Below are 13,547 nucleotides of genomic sequence, written 5' to 3'. Positions count from 1 at the left end.
GTAAGGTTTTTACTGAAGCTCCACCAAGTGCACGATTACCCAGGTCAGAGCAACACGGCCTGGGGAACAGGACAGCACCCAATATACAAATTCTTCTGGTAGATTTCTAATTTTACCCCTCTGCTACTTTGTGTGTATGCAAGAAAGTGAGGGTTCGTATATGAGAGAGCATGTGACAGAGAGAGATAGACAGAGAGAGACACACACAGAGAGAGACACACACAGAGAGACACACACAGAGAGACACACACACACAGAGAGACACACACAGAGAGAGACACACACAGAGAGAGAGACACAGAGAGAGAGACACAGAGAGAAAGAGAGACACACACACACAGAGAGAGAGAGACACACACACACACACAGAGAGAGAGAGACACACACAGAGAGAGAGACACAGAGAGAGAGAGAGAGAGAGAGTCAGAGAGAATGCGACACAGACAGACATAGAGACAGAGACAGACAGAGGGACAGAGACAGAGACAGAGGGAGTCACAGAAACAGAGAGAAAGAGAGACAGAGACAGGCGCAGAGAGAGAGAGACAAAGAGAGAGTGAGCGAGAGGCAGACAGATCCAGAGAGAGAGAGAGAGAGACAGAGAGAGAGACCGACTGAACGAGAGAGGAGAGAGAGAGAGAGAGAAAGCGAGAGACAGAGAATGAGAAAAAGAGAGCAAAAAAAGAGAGAAAGCGAGGGATAAAGAGAGAGAAAGAAAACGAGAGACAGAGATAAAGAGAGAGAAAGAGAGAGAGAAAGAGCGAGAGATTAGATGCTCAGGAGGAGCATACTGCAGTCTGCACCAGTTAAGCTTCATTCTTGTTTCTATCGCAACTATTGTGAAATGTCGGGAACGTGATTTATTCAGTGTTGCTTTCTGTTATTTGGCCCGGAGTTACAGGAACATGGAGGCTGGTGCATTGAGTAATCCGCTCTGTGATGATGTATTGATACCCATGCTGCAGGGTTTGACAGAATAAATGCACATTTATCAAACAATCATCGACATTTTCTAAAGCGTTTGGCACTAATTCTCTACAGCTTCTCTGCATCCACCCTATCCAACGCCTTCATAGTCTTAACGACATCGATACATTTTTAACAAATTATTCCTGACTTTGTCGGAACGGTTTGGTACTGAGGCTCGCTGGGCCATTCCAGAGGGTCAGTTAATGGTCAACCACATTGCTGTGGGTCTGGAGTCACCTATAGGCCAGACCGGGTAAGGGCGGCAGATTTCCTTCCCTAAAGGGGCATTAGTTGACCCAGATGGGTTTTAACGACAATCCGATAGTTTCATGGTCACCATCACTGACCATGGGCGTCGCTGGCCAGGCCGGCATTTATTGCCCATCCCTAATTGCCCCTTGAGAAGGTGGTGGTGAACCGCCTTCTTGAACCGCTGCAGTCCGTGTGGTGAAGGTGTTCCCACGGCGCTGACTTTGTCGGAACGGTTTGGTACTGAGGCTCGCTGGGCCATTCCAGAGGGTCAGTTAATGGTCAACCACATTGCTGTGGGTCTGGAGTCACCTATAGGCCAGACCGGGTAAGGGCGGCGATTTCCTTCCCTAAAGGGGCATTAGTTGACCCAGATGGGTTTTAACGACAATCCGATAGTTTCATGGTCACCATCACTGACCATGGGCGTCGCTGGCCAGGCCGGCATTTATTGCCCATCCCTAATTGCCCCTTGAGAAGGTGGTGGTGAACCGCCTTCTTGAACCGCTGCAGTCCGTGTGGTGAAGGTGTTCCCACGGCGCTGACTTTGTCGGAACGGTTTGGTACTGAGGCTCGCTGGGCCATTCCAGAGGGTCAGTTAATGGTCAACCACATTGCTGTGGCTCTGGAGTCACCTTTAGGCCAGACCGGGTAAGGGCGGCGGATTTCCTTCCCTAAAGAGGCATTAGTTGACCCAGATGGGTTTTTACGACAATCCGATAGTTTCATGGTCACCATCGCTGATACTGGCTTTTTATTCCAGATTTATTTAACTAACTGAATTTAAATTCCCCAGCTGCCGCGGTGGGATTTGAACTTGGGTCTCGGGGATTACTACTCTAGTAACAATATAGAAAAGCAGAGTATTTTTTAATGGTGAGAGATTGGGAAATGTTGGTGTTCAGAGGGACCTGGGTATCCTTGTACACCAATCACTGAACGTTAACGTGCAGGTACAGTAAGTGATTAAAGCAAATGGTATGTTGGCCTTTATTACAGGACGATTTGAGTACAAGAGTAAAGATGACTTACTGCAATTATATCAGGCCCTGGTGAGACCACACCTGGAGTATTGTGTACAGTGTCGGTCTCCTTACCTAAGGAAGGATATACTTGCCATAGAGGGAGTGCAACGAAGGTTCACCAGACTGATTCCTGGGATGGGGGGATTGTCCTATGAGGAGAGATTGAGCGGACTAGCTCTATATTCTCAAGAGTTTAGAAGAATGAGAGGTGATCTCATTGAAACATTTAAAATTCTTACAGGGCTTGACAGGGTAGATGCAGGGAGGATGTTTCCCCCCGGGCTGGGGAGTCTAGAACCAGGGGTCACAGTCTCAGGATAAGGGGGCGGCCATTTAGGACTGAGATGAGGAGGAATTTCTTCACTCAGAGGGTGGTGAATCTTTGGAATTCTCTGCCCCAGAGGGCTGTGGAGGCTCAGTCGTTGAGTACCCTCCCTGATAAAGTGCAACATCCCCACCGACACCTGGGAGTCCCTGGCCAAAGACCAGTCCGCCCTAAGTGGAGGAAGTGCATCCGGGAGGGCGCTGAGCACCTCGAGTCTCGTCGCCGAGAGCGTGCAGAAACCAAGCGCAGGCAGCGGAAGGAGCGTGCGGCAAACCTGTCCCACCCTCCCCTTCCCTCAACCACTGTCTGTCCCACCTGTGACAGGGACTGTGGCTCTCGTATTGGGCTGTTCAGCCACCTAAGGACTCACTTTTGGAGTGGAAGCAAGTCTTCCTCGATTCCGAGGGACTGTCTATGATGATGATGATATTCAAGACGGCGATGGATTGATTTGGGGATATTAAGGGAATCGAGGGATATGGGGATCGGGCGGGAAAGTGGAGTTGAGGTCGAAGATCAGCCGTGATCTCATTGAATGGCCGACTCCTGCTCCTAATTCTGATCACCACAATGCTACCGTTCCCTAATTACGAGAGCAAGTGGCCCCGGCCGGTCCATCGCATTACCTGCGGGCGGAAAAAGCGCATGTGGTTGCATATGATGTGGTATTCCTGGGTTTTGAAGGGGTTGTAGAATTTAATCTTCCTGGTGCTGAAGAGAAAAGGGTAGCCGAACTGGTAGGAGTTGGGCAGGGCAAAGGTCAGGTTCCGGGCCTCCCCGAAGCGGTACAGAATGTTCAGGATGGTGCTGCTGGCTGTCTTGTGTGTCTTCAGGAACATCACGTGAGTCTTGGGCTGGCAGGGCTTCTCCGGCACGTCTGTGTTGTGCGTGGTCACTGGCAAAACCCGGAGCCGGGGCGGCTGGACTGACGACAGCCTAGAGAAACGGAGCCGGCATTGATGTTAGAAAACGAGAAAGCCCATCTACCGCCGGCACAAAATCACATCAACCGCGTCTTTCCGCGTCGAGTGCACCAGGTCCGTGCCGGGGTTTATGCTCCACACCTCCCACCCCCTGCTTCAGCCCATCAGCAAAACCTCCTGTTCCTTTCTCCCTCGTGTACATGAGAATTGGGAGTCATACCTGTTTCCACCTCCGTAACATCGCCCATCTCTGCCCCCTGCCTCAGCTCATCCGCGCCTCTAGGCTTGATTATTCCAACGCACTCCTGGCACATTCTACCCGACGTAAACTGGAGCTGATCCAAAACTCGGCTGCCCCGTGTCCTAACACGCACCGAGTCTCGCTCACCCGTCACCCCCTGTGCTCGCTGACCCATGTCCTAACTCGCACCGAGTCCCACTCACCCATCACCCCCTGTGCTCGCTGCCCCGTGTCCTAACTCGCACCGAGTCTCGCTCACCCGTCACCCCCTGTGCTCACTGCCCCATGTCCTAACTCGCACCGAGTCCCGCTCACCCATCACCCCCTGTGCTCACTGCCCCGTGTCCTAACTCGCACCGAGTCCCGCTCACCCATCACCCCCTGCGCTCACTGCCCCGTGTCCTAACTTGCACCAAGTCCCGCTCACCCATCGCTCCCTGTGCTCGCTGCCCCGTGTCCTAACTCGCACCGAGTCCCGCTCACCCATCACCCCCTGTGCTCACTGCTCCGTGTCCTAACTCGCACCCAGTCCCGCTCACCCATCACCCCCCGTGCTCGCTGACCTACATTGGCTTCCGGTTAAGCAACGCCTCAATTTCAAAATTCTCATCCTTGTTTACAAATCCCTCCATGGCCCTCGCCCCTCCCTATCTCTGTAATCTCCTGCAGCCCCACAACACCCCTCCGCCCCGAGATATCTGTGCTCCTCTAATTCTGCCCTGCTGACCATCCCTGATTATAATCACTCAACCATCGGTGGCCGTGCCTTCTGTTGCCTGGGCCCCAAGCTCTGGAACTCCCTCCCTAAACTTCTCTACCTCTATCGCCTCCTTCAAGATGCTCCTTAAAACCGACTTCTTTCACCAAGTCACCTTCCCTTATTTCTACTTATGCGGCTCGGTATCAAGTTTTTAATCACATAACACTCCTGTGAAGCGCCTTGGGAAGTTTCACGATTTTATAGGCGCTATATAAATACAAGTTGTTGTTGTTATATTCGGCCCCTCGAGCCGGCTCCGCCATTCAATGAGATCATGGGCTGATCATCGACCTTAACTCCACTTTCCCGCCCAATCTCCATATCCCTTGGTTCCCCCAGAGTCCACAAATCTATCGATCTCAGCCTTGAATATACTCAACGACTGAGCCTCCACAGCCCTCTGGGGCAGAGAATTCCAAAGATTCACCACCCTCTGAGTGAAGAAATTCCTCCTCATCTCAGTCCCAAATGGACGACCCCTTATCCTGGGACTGTGACCCCTGGTTCCAGACTCCCCAGCCCGGGGGAAACATCCTCCCTGCATCTACCCTGTCAATCCCCCTCAGAATCTTATACCTTTCAGTGAGATCACCTCATTTTATTCTAAATTTCAGGGAGCGTCGGCACAATCTACTCAATTCCTCTAAGTACTTATCGATGTTTGCGTTTCATAACTCACTCTCAGCTACGCAGCTAATGAACATTCACATAAAGGGAAGTCTATTGTGCCTGTGCTGTCCCTTTGATAGATCTGTCCAGTTAGTTCCTCTCCCTCCCCATCCCCCCTTCTCTTTCCCCACAGCCCTCTCCTCACATACAGGAATACCTCGCAAAACACAAAACATATACATATAGTAACCCATAGACTCGAATTGGTGCTACACCTGTACGACAGAGTTGAGGGGCCTTTGGGATGCATTATGATAGAGGAACCATTGCATACAAAGCTGCACGGCAACGAGATAGGTCCCACTCCTTCCACTCACCGGGTTCTCCAATGTGTCCTAACTCGCACCGAGTCCCATTCACCCATCACCCCCTGTGCTCGCTGCCCCGTGTCCGAACTCGCACCGAGTCCTGCTCACCCATCACCCACTGTGCTCGCTGCCCCGTGTCCTAACTCGCACCCAGTCCCACTCACCCATCACCCACTGTGCTCGCTGACCTACATTGGCTACCGGTTAAACAACACCTCAATTTCAAAATTCTCATCCTCGTTTACAAATCCCTCCATGGCCCTCGCCCCTCCCTATCTCTGTAATCTCCTGCAGCCCCACAACCCCCGAGATATCTGCGCTCCTCTAATTCTGCCCTCCTGACCATCCCTGATTATAATCACTCCACCATCGGTGGCCGTGCCTTCTGTTGCCTGGGCCCCAAGCTCTGGAACTCCCTCCCTCAACCTCTCCGCCTCTCTCTCCTCCTTCAAGACGCTCCTTAAAACCTACCTCTTTGACCAAACCCGCGCTAATATCTACTTATGCAGCTCCATGTCAAATTTTTTATCGCATAGCACTCCTGTGAAGCGCCTTGGGATGTTTCACTATGTTAAATTCGGTGTACAAATTTAAGTTATTGTAAATACTGCGCATGCGCAGAAATTTAAAGGGACCACACATGCGCAGAAATTTAAAGGGACCATGCACAAAACAGAAACAGTCCGTGAAGAACAGAGCGCAACTTACAGGGAACACTGATTGTGGGATCATTTATTTCCCATAGGGCAGAATCTTACAATCATAGGTTACAGCACAGGAGGCCATTCGGCCCATCGAGCCCGTGCCGGCTCTCTGCAAGAGCCCTTCAGCCAGTCCCACTCCCCCACCCTTTCCCCGTAGCCCGGCTAACTTATTCACTTCAGGTACTTATCCAACTCCCTTTTGAAAGCCACGATTGAGTCTGCCTCCACCACCCTCTCAGGCAGCGCATTCCAGATCCTAACCACTCGCTGCGTAAAAATGTTTTCCCTCGTGTCGCCTTTGGTTCTTCTGCCAATCGCCTTAAATCTGTCTCCCTCTGGTTCCCGACCCTTCCACCAATGGGAACAGTTTCTCTCGATCTACTCTGTCCAGACCCCTCATGATGTTGAACACCTCGATCAAATCTCCTCTCGACTATTTTGTTGCATCTGTAAATCAAAATGTAAATCACACGCCTCCTTATTAAAGGGGCACTAAAACCAACAATTTGAATAAATTAAACTTTAAGCTAAAAACGGTCCAATTCAAATTCTGTTGCCGGGGTGATGACGCAGTCCAGTCCCTCCGGCGCCCACCTCTCGCGGAAGGCCGCGAGCGTACTGGTGGACACCGCGTGCTCCATCTCCAGGGACACCCTGGCTCGGATGTAACCGTGGAAGAGAGGCAGGCAGTCGGGCTGAACGACCCCCTCGACCGCCCACTGGCTCAAATCTCCTCTCCAACAGTACTGGTTCAAGTTGTAGCAGTTAGATGTTGGTTGTGAACTGCCAGATCACGCTGAAGCAAAATGGAAACAAACCTTTTTTTATCGGTGATGCCCAGTGTCTGGATTGCCAGTCCGATAGCCATGAGGATGATGACAGCCATCCACAGGACGTTTAGTGTACACCATTGCAGTAACCGTGGCTTCCTGAAGGAAAGAATTGTGTGAGAGAGGCAGTAAAAGAACATTCCTCCAGCTGAATCACAAAACAGGCCCCTGTTAATCTCAACCTTAAAGAAAAGAATTCCCAATTTTATAGCTCCTTTGACAACCTTGGGCTTTCCCGCAACGGTCTACAGCCAAGTGTAATTCAAAGTGTGGTCGCTGTTGTCATGCAGGGAAACGCTGCAGCCAACTTACACCAACCAGCAATGTGAGAATGACCAGATCATTTGTTTTAGGTGAGGGATGAGGGATAAATATTGGGCAGGATACCGGGGAGAACTCCCCTGCTCTTCTTCGAATAGTGTTGCAAGATTTTTTACATCCACTCGAGGGGGCCTCGGTTCTACATCGCATCTAAAAGACGGCACCTCCGACAGTGCGGCGCTCCCTCAGTACCGTCCCTCCGACAGTGCGGCGCTCCCTCAGTACCGTCCCTCCGACACTCCCTCAGTACCGTCCCTCCGACAGTGCGGCGCTCCCTCAGTACCGCCCCTCCGACAGTGCAGCACTCCCTCAGTACTGCCCCTCCGACAGTGCGGCGCTCCCTCAGCACTGCCCCTCCGACAGTGCGGCGCTCCCTCAGTACTGTCCCTCCGACAGTGCGGCGCTCCCTCAGTACTGCCCCTCCGACAGTGCGGCACTCCCTCAGTACTGCCCCTCCACAGTGCGGCGCTCCCTCAGTACCACCCCTCCGACGGTGCGGCGCTCCCTCAGTACCGCCCCTCCGACAGTGCGGCACTCCCTCAGTACTGCCCCTCCGACAGTGCGGGGCTCCCTCAGTACTGCCCCTCCCACAGTGCGGCGCTCCCTCAGTCCTGCCCCTCCGACAGTGCGGCACTCCCTCAGTACTGCCCCTCCACAGTGCGACGCTCCCTCAGTACCACCCCTCCGACGGAGCGGCGCTCCCTCAGTACCGCCCCTCCGACAGTGCGGCGCTCCCTCAGTACTGCCCCTCCAACAGTGCAGCACTCCCTCAGTACTGCCCCTCCAACAGTGCAGCACTCCCTCAGTACTGCCTCTCCAACAGTGCAGCACTCCCTCAGTACTGCCCCTCCAACAGTGCAGCACTCCCTCAGTACCGCCCCTCCGACAGTGCGGCGCTCCCTCAGTACCGCCCCTCCGACTGTGCGGCGCTCCCTCAGTACCGCCCCTCCGACAGTGCGGCGATCCCTCAGTACCGCCCCTCCGACAGTGCGGCGCTCCCTTCCGACAGTGCGGCGCTCCCTCAGTACTGCCCCTCCGAGAGTGCAGCGCTCCCTCAGTACTGCCCCTCCGACAGTGCGGCGCTCCCTCAGTACTTCCCCTCCAACAGTGCGGCGCTCCCTCAGTACCGCCCCTCCGACAGTGCGGCGCTCCCTCAGTACCGCCCCTCCGACAGTGCGCCGCTCCCTCAGTACCGCCCCTCCGACAGTGCGGCGATCCCTCAGTACTGCTCCTCCGACAGTGCGACGCTCCCTCAGTACTGCCCCTCCGACAGTGCGGAGCTCCCTCAGTACAGCCCCTCCGACAATGCGGCGCTCCCTCAGTACTGCCCCTCCGACAATGCGGCGCTCCCTCAGTACTGCCCCTCCGACAGTGCAGCGCTCCCTCAGTACTGTCTTCAACAGTGCGGCAGTCCCTCAGTACTGCACTGGAAGTGTCAGCCTGGATTACATGCTGAAGTCTCTGGAATGAGACTTGAACCCGCGACCTTCTCACCCAGATGCGAGTGTGGTAACCACTGAACCACGGCTGAATTCTTGCTCTCGTCAACCAGAACGATGGTACAACCAGAAACTCAGTGGAGTTCTGCTGAACGTACGATCTCCCTCATTATGAAATGTTTATGATACCGAGAGCCAGTTCAGAGATTGTCCACAGCCCAATCCGTGCTCCAACAAGCTGGGGGTAGGAAGGCCTGGCAGTAGAACCTCTGCAAGCAAAGGAAGGACTTCCAGTTCATAAGAAGAAACGAATTAGGAGCAGGAGTCGGCCATTCGGCCCCTCGAACCTGCTCCGCCATTCAATAAGACCATGGCTGATCTCCTACCCCAACTGCACGTTCATGAAACTATCGAGAGCTGTCACGGAGAAAGGGCCACGCGAGGAGCTGCTTTTCCCTGAAAACGTCGCTTTTGTTCTCCATGTCCCACAGCCTTTCTTGAAACGTATCTCTTTAGCTGTGCCTGCAATCATCGCTGAAGATGTACACTCGCCTCCCCCTTTACAGCACTTACGTTCTTTCATTAATTGTATACAGATGTAACCACTCTGTATTTCTTTGGGACTTCTTCGGTGGATACAGTGTTTACATGTGGTACTGGTAAGTCCTGTTTCTGATATCAACATGGCTTCAGTGCTAGTCACTTTTAGAACATAAGAAATAGGAGCAGGAGTCGGCCATTCGGCCCCTCGAGCCTGCTCCGCCATTTAATACGATCATGGCTGACCCGATCATGGATTCAGCTCCACTTCCCCGCCCGCTCCCCATAAACCTCGACTCCCTTATCGTTCAAAAATCTGTCTATCTCCACCTTAAATATATTCAATGACCCAGCCTCCACAGCTCTCTTGGGCAGAGAATTCCACAGATTTACAACCCTCTGAGAGAAGAAATTCCTCCTTATCTCAGTTTTAAATGGGCGGCCCCTTATTCTAAGATCATGCCCCCTAGTTCTAGTCTCCCCCATCTGCATTCCACCTTGTCAAGCCCCCTCATTATCTTACACGTTTCGATAAGATCACCTCTCATTCTTCTGAACGCCAATGAATAGAGGCCCAACCTACTCAACCTTTCCTCATAAGTCAACCCCTTCATCCCCGGAATCAACCGAGTGAACCTTCTGTGAACTGCCTCCAAAGCAAGTATATCCTTTTGTAAATATGGAAACCAAAACTGCACGCAGTATTCCAGGTGTGGCCTCACCAATACCCTGTATAACTGGAGCAAGACTTCCCTGCTTTTATACTCCATCCCCTTTGCAATAAAGGCCAACATTCCATTGGCCTTCCTGATCACTTGCTGTACCTGCATACTATCCTTTTGTGTTTCATGCACAAGGACCCCCAGGTCCCGCTGTACTGCAGCACTTTGCAATTTCTCTCCATTTAAATTATAATTTGCTTTTCTATTATTTCTGCCAAAGTGGATAACCTCACATATTCCCATTATACTCCAAGTGACAAATCTTTGCCCACCCTACTCAACCTATCTTCATAAGTCAACCCTCTCATCTCCGGAGCCAGAGCCAGAATCTTGTAGCGGTCTGTGGCATCAGCAGGAGGAGGCCATTCAGCCCCTCGAGCCTGTCCCGCCACTCAATGGGATCATGGCTGATCTGTGACCTAACTCCACATACCCGCCTTTGGCCTGTATCCCTTCGGTTAACAAAAGTCTACCAATCTCAGATTTCAAATTAGCAATTGATCCAGCATCAACAGTTATTAGCGGAAGAGAGTTCCACACTACCACCCTGTGTGTGTACAAATGTTTCCTAATTTCACTCCTGAAAGGTCTGGCTCTAATCTTTCAACTGTGCCCCTCGTCCCAGACTCCCCTACCAGCGGCAATAGTCTCTCTATCTACACTCTCCGCTCCCCATAATATCCTGAAAACTTCGATCAGATCATCCCTTCACCTTCTAAATTCCAGGGACATTTACACAGCCCTAGTTTGTGTAACCTCTCCTCGTAACTTAACCCTTGCAGTCCAGGTATCATTCTGGTAAACCCACGCTGCACTCCCTCCAAGGGTAATATACCCTCCCGAAGGTGTGGTGCCCAGAACTGCTCAGTGCTCCAGGTGTGCCATTGTATAGATATAGCATAACTTCCAGCCCCTATACTGGTCAAAGTGGCTTAGTGGAATCACCTGTGTGTCAGAAGGTTGTGAGGGCCAGAGTAAATCATGTGTTCAAATCCCACTCTTACACACTTGAGCAAAAGAAATTCAGCTGATGTTCCCAGTGCAGTACTGAGGGAGTGCCGCACTGTCGGAGGGGCAGTACCGAGGGAATGCCGCACTGTCAGAGGGGCAGCACTGAGGGAGCGGCGCACTGTCGGAGGGGCAGTACCGAGGGAGCAGCGCACTGTTGGAGGGGCAGTACCGAGGGAGCGGCGCACTGTCGGAGGGGCAGTACCGAGGGAGCGCGCACTGTCGGAGGGGCAGTACCGAGGGAGCGCCGCACTGTCGGAGGGGCAGTACCGAGGGAGCACCGCACTGTCGGAGGGGCAGTACCGAGGGAGCGCCGCACTGTCGGAGGGGCAGTACTGAGGGTTCTGTCTTTCGGATGAGACATTAAACCAGGCCCTGTCTGCGCTCTTTGGTGGATGTAAAAGATCCCAGGGCACTATTTCGAAGAAGAGCAGGGTAGTTCTCCCCGGTGTCCTGGGGCCAATATTTATCCCTCAATCAACATCACTGAAAAAACAGATGGTCCAGTCATTATCAATTTGCTGTGTGTGGGAGCTTGCTGTGCACAAATTGGCTGCCACGTGTCCTACATTGTAACAGTGACTGCGTTTCAAAAACCTACTTCATTGGCTGTAAAGCATTTTGGGATGTCCTGAGGTGGTGAAATTTGAAGTAGAAATGTGTGTCTTTCTTCCCCGTTACCTGTCACCTCCAGACTGGACTCTTCCAACGCACTCCTGGCCGGCCTCCCACATTCTACCCAAGTAAACTAGAGGTTATTCAAAACTTGGCTGCCCCAGTGTCCTAACTCACACCGAGTCCCACTCACCCATCACCCCCTGTGCTCGCTGCCCCGTGTCCTACCTCGCACCGAGTCCTGCTCACCCATCACCCCCTGTGCTCACTGCCCCATGTCCTAACTCGCACCGAGTCCCGCTCACCCATCACCCCCTGTGCTCGCTGCCCCGTGTCCTAACTCGCACCAAGTCCCACTCACCCATCACCCCCTGTGCTCACTGCCCCGTGTCCTAACTCGCACCCAGTCCCGTTCACCCATCGCCCTCTGTGCTCACTGCCCCGTGTCCTAACTCGCACCCAGTCCCGTTCACCATCGCCCCCTGTGCTCGCTGCCCCGTGTCCTAACTCGCACCGTCCCACTCACCCATCACCCCCTGTGTTCGCTGCCCCGTGTCCTAACTTGCACCGAGTCCCGCTCACCCATCACCCCCTGTGCTCACTGCCCCGTGTCCTAACTCACACCGAGTCCCGCTCACCCATCACCCCCTGTGCTCGCTGCCCCGTGTCCTAACTCGCACCCAGTCCCACTCACCCATCACCCCCTGTGCTCGCTGCCCCGTGTCCTAACTTGCACCAAGTCCCGCTCACCCATCACCCCCTGTGCTCGCTGCCCCGTGTCCTAACTTGCACCGAGTCCCGCTCACCCATCACCCTCTGTGCTCGCTGCCCCGTGTCCTAACTTGCACCGAGTCCCGCTCACCCATCACTCCCTGTGTTCGCTGCCCTACATTGACTCACGATTCGATTTAAAATTCAGATCCTTGTTTACAAATCCCTCCGTGGCCCTCGCCCCTCCCTATCTCTGTAATCTCCTGCAGCCCCACAATCCCCGAGATCTCTGCGCTCCTCTAATTCTGCCCTCCTGACCATCCCTGATTATAATCGCTCCACCATTGGTGGCCGTGCCTTCTGTTGCCTGGGTCCCAAGCTCTGGAACTCCCTCCCTAAACCTCGCTACCTCTCTTTCTTCCTTTAAGACGCTCCTTAAAACCAACCTCTTTGACCCAGCTTTTGGTCACCTGCCCGAATTTCTCCTTATGTGGCTCAGGGTCAAATCTCTTGCCTTATAACACTCCTGTGAACCGCCCTGGGACTTTTTGCTACATTAAAGGCGCTATATAAACATAAGTTATTGTTGTTAAATGCATCGATACTATTCGCCTCAACCCCTCCCTGCGGCAGCGAGTTCCACATTCTCACCACTCTCTGGGTAAAGAAGTTTCTCCTAAATTGCCGATTGGATTTATGACAGTCTCGACCATTCCCAATCTCTTCCACGAGAAGGTATTAAAATTTGAACCCAATTGAATTAAAATATATCAAAGCCCCAATGCAGGAGTGCTGAACCAGCTGTTCTTGCGCACATTAAATGGATTACATTTTTTCCTTTCTTGCAGAATAGGCGTGTAATTGGCAAAGGAACTTCAATCCAGATAAGTGTGAGGTGCTGCATTTTGATAGGAGGAATAAGGCGGCCATGTACTCCTTGGAAAGTAGGAGTCTAAATGGGAGAGAGGAACGGAGGGATCTGGGGGTATAGATACACGAATCACTAAACGTAGACACAGCTAAATAAGGCCACGTAAAAAATACACAAAGCACTGGGGTTCATTTCTAGAACGATAGAATAGAAAAGCAGAGAAGTTAGGTCACATCACACTTTTATTGAACCCTGGTTAGACCACACTTGGAGACCCGTGCATAGTTTTGGTCTCCATATCACACTGGGAGCACCGT

At 52.7% G+C, this 13,547-nt stretch overlaps 1 protein-coding gene across 2 annotated transcripts in view; it reads right to left on the bottom strand.

Moving 5' to 3' along the window:
- Positions 1-13,547, bottom strand: part of LOC139233028 (galactose-3-O-sulfotransferase 2-like) — a 62,139-nt gene that overhangs the window by 3,437 nt on the left and 45,155 nt on the right. For both annotated transcript variants that reach the window (XM_070863544.1, XM_070863543.1), the window contains exons 2-3: positions 6,992-7,102; positions 3,195-3,504 (exon numbers count right to left, since the gene is read on the bottom strand). In XM_070863544.1, the coding sequence (XP_070719645.1) occupies positions 3,195-3,504; positions 6,992-7,102 (421 nt within the window). The remainder of the gene's footprint in view (positions 1-3,194; positions 3,505-6,991; positions 7,103-13,547) is intronic.

The sequence above is a fragment of the Pristiophorus japonicus genome, chromosome 20, assembly GCF_044704955.1.
Source record: "Pristiophorus japonicus isolate sPriJap1 chromosome 20, sPriJap1.hap1, whole genome shotgun sequence".
NCBI classification, from domain to species: Eukaryota; Metazoa; Chordata; class Chondrichthyes; family Pristiophoridae; genus Pristiophorus; species Pristiophorus japonicus.
The sequence above is the reverse complement of the archived record's forward strand: the minus strand, read 5'-3'. Positions and strand labels throughout refer to the sequence as shown.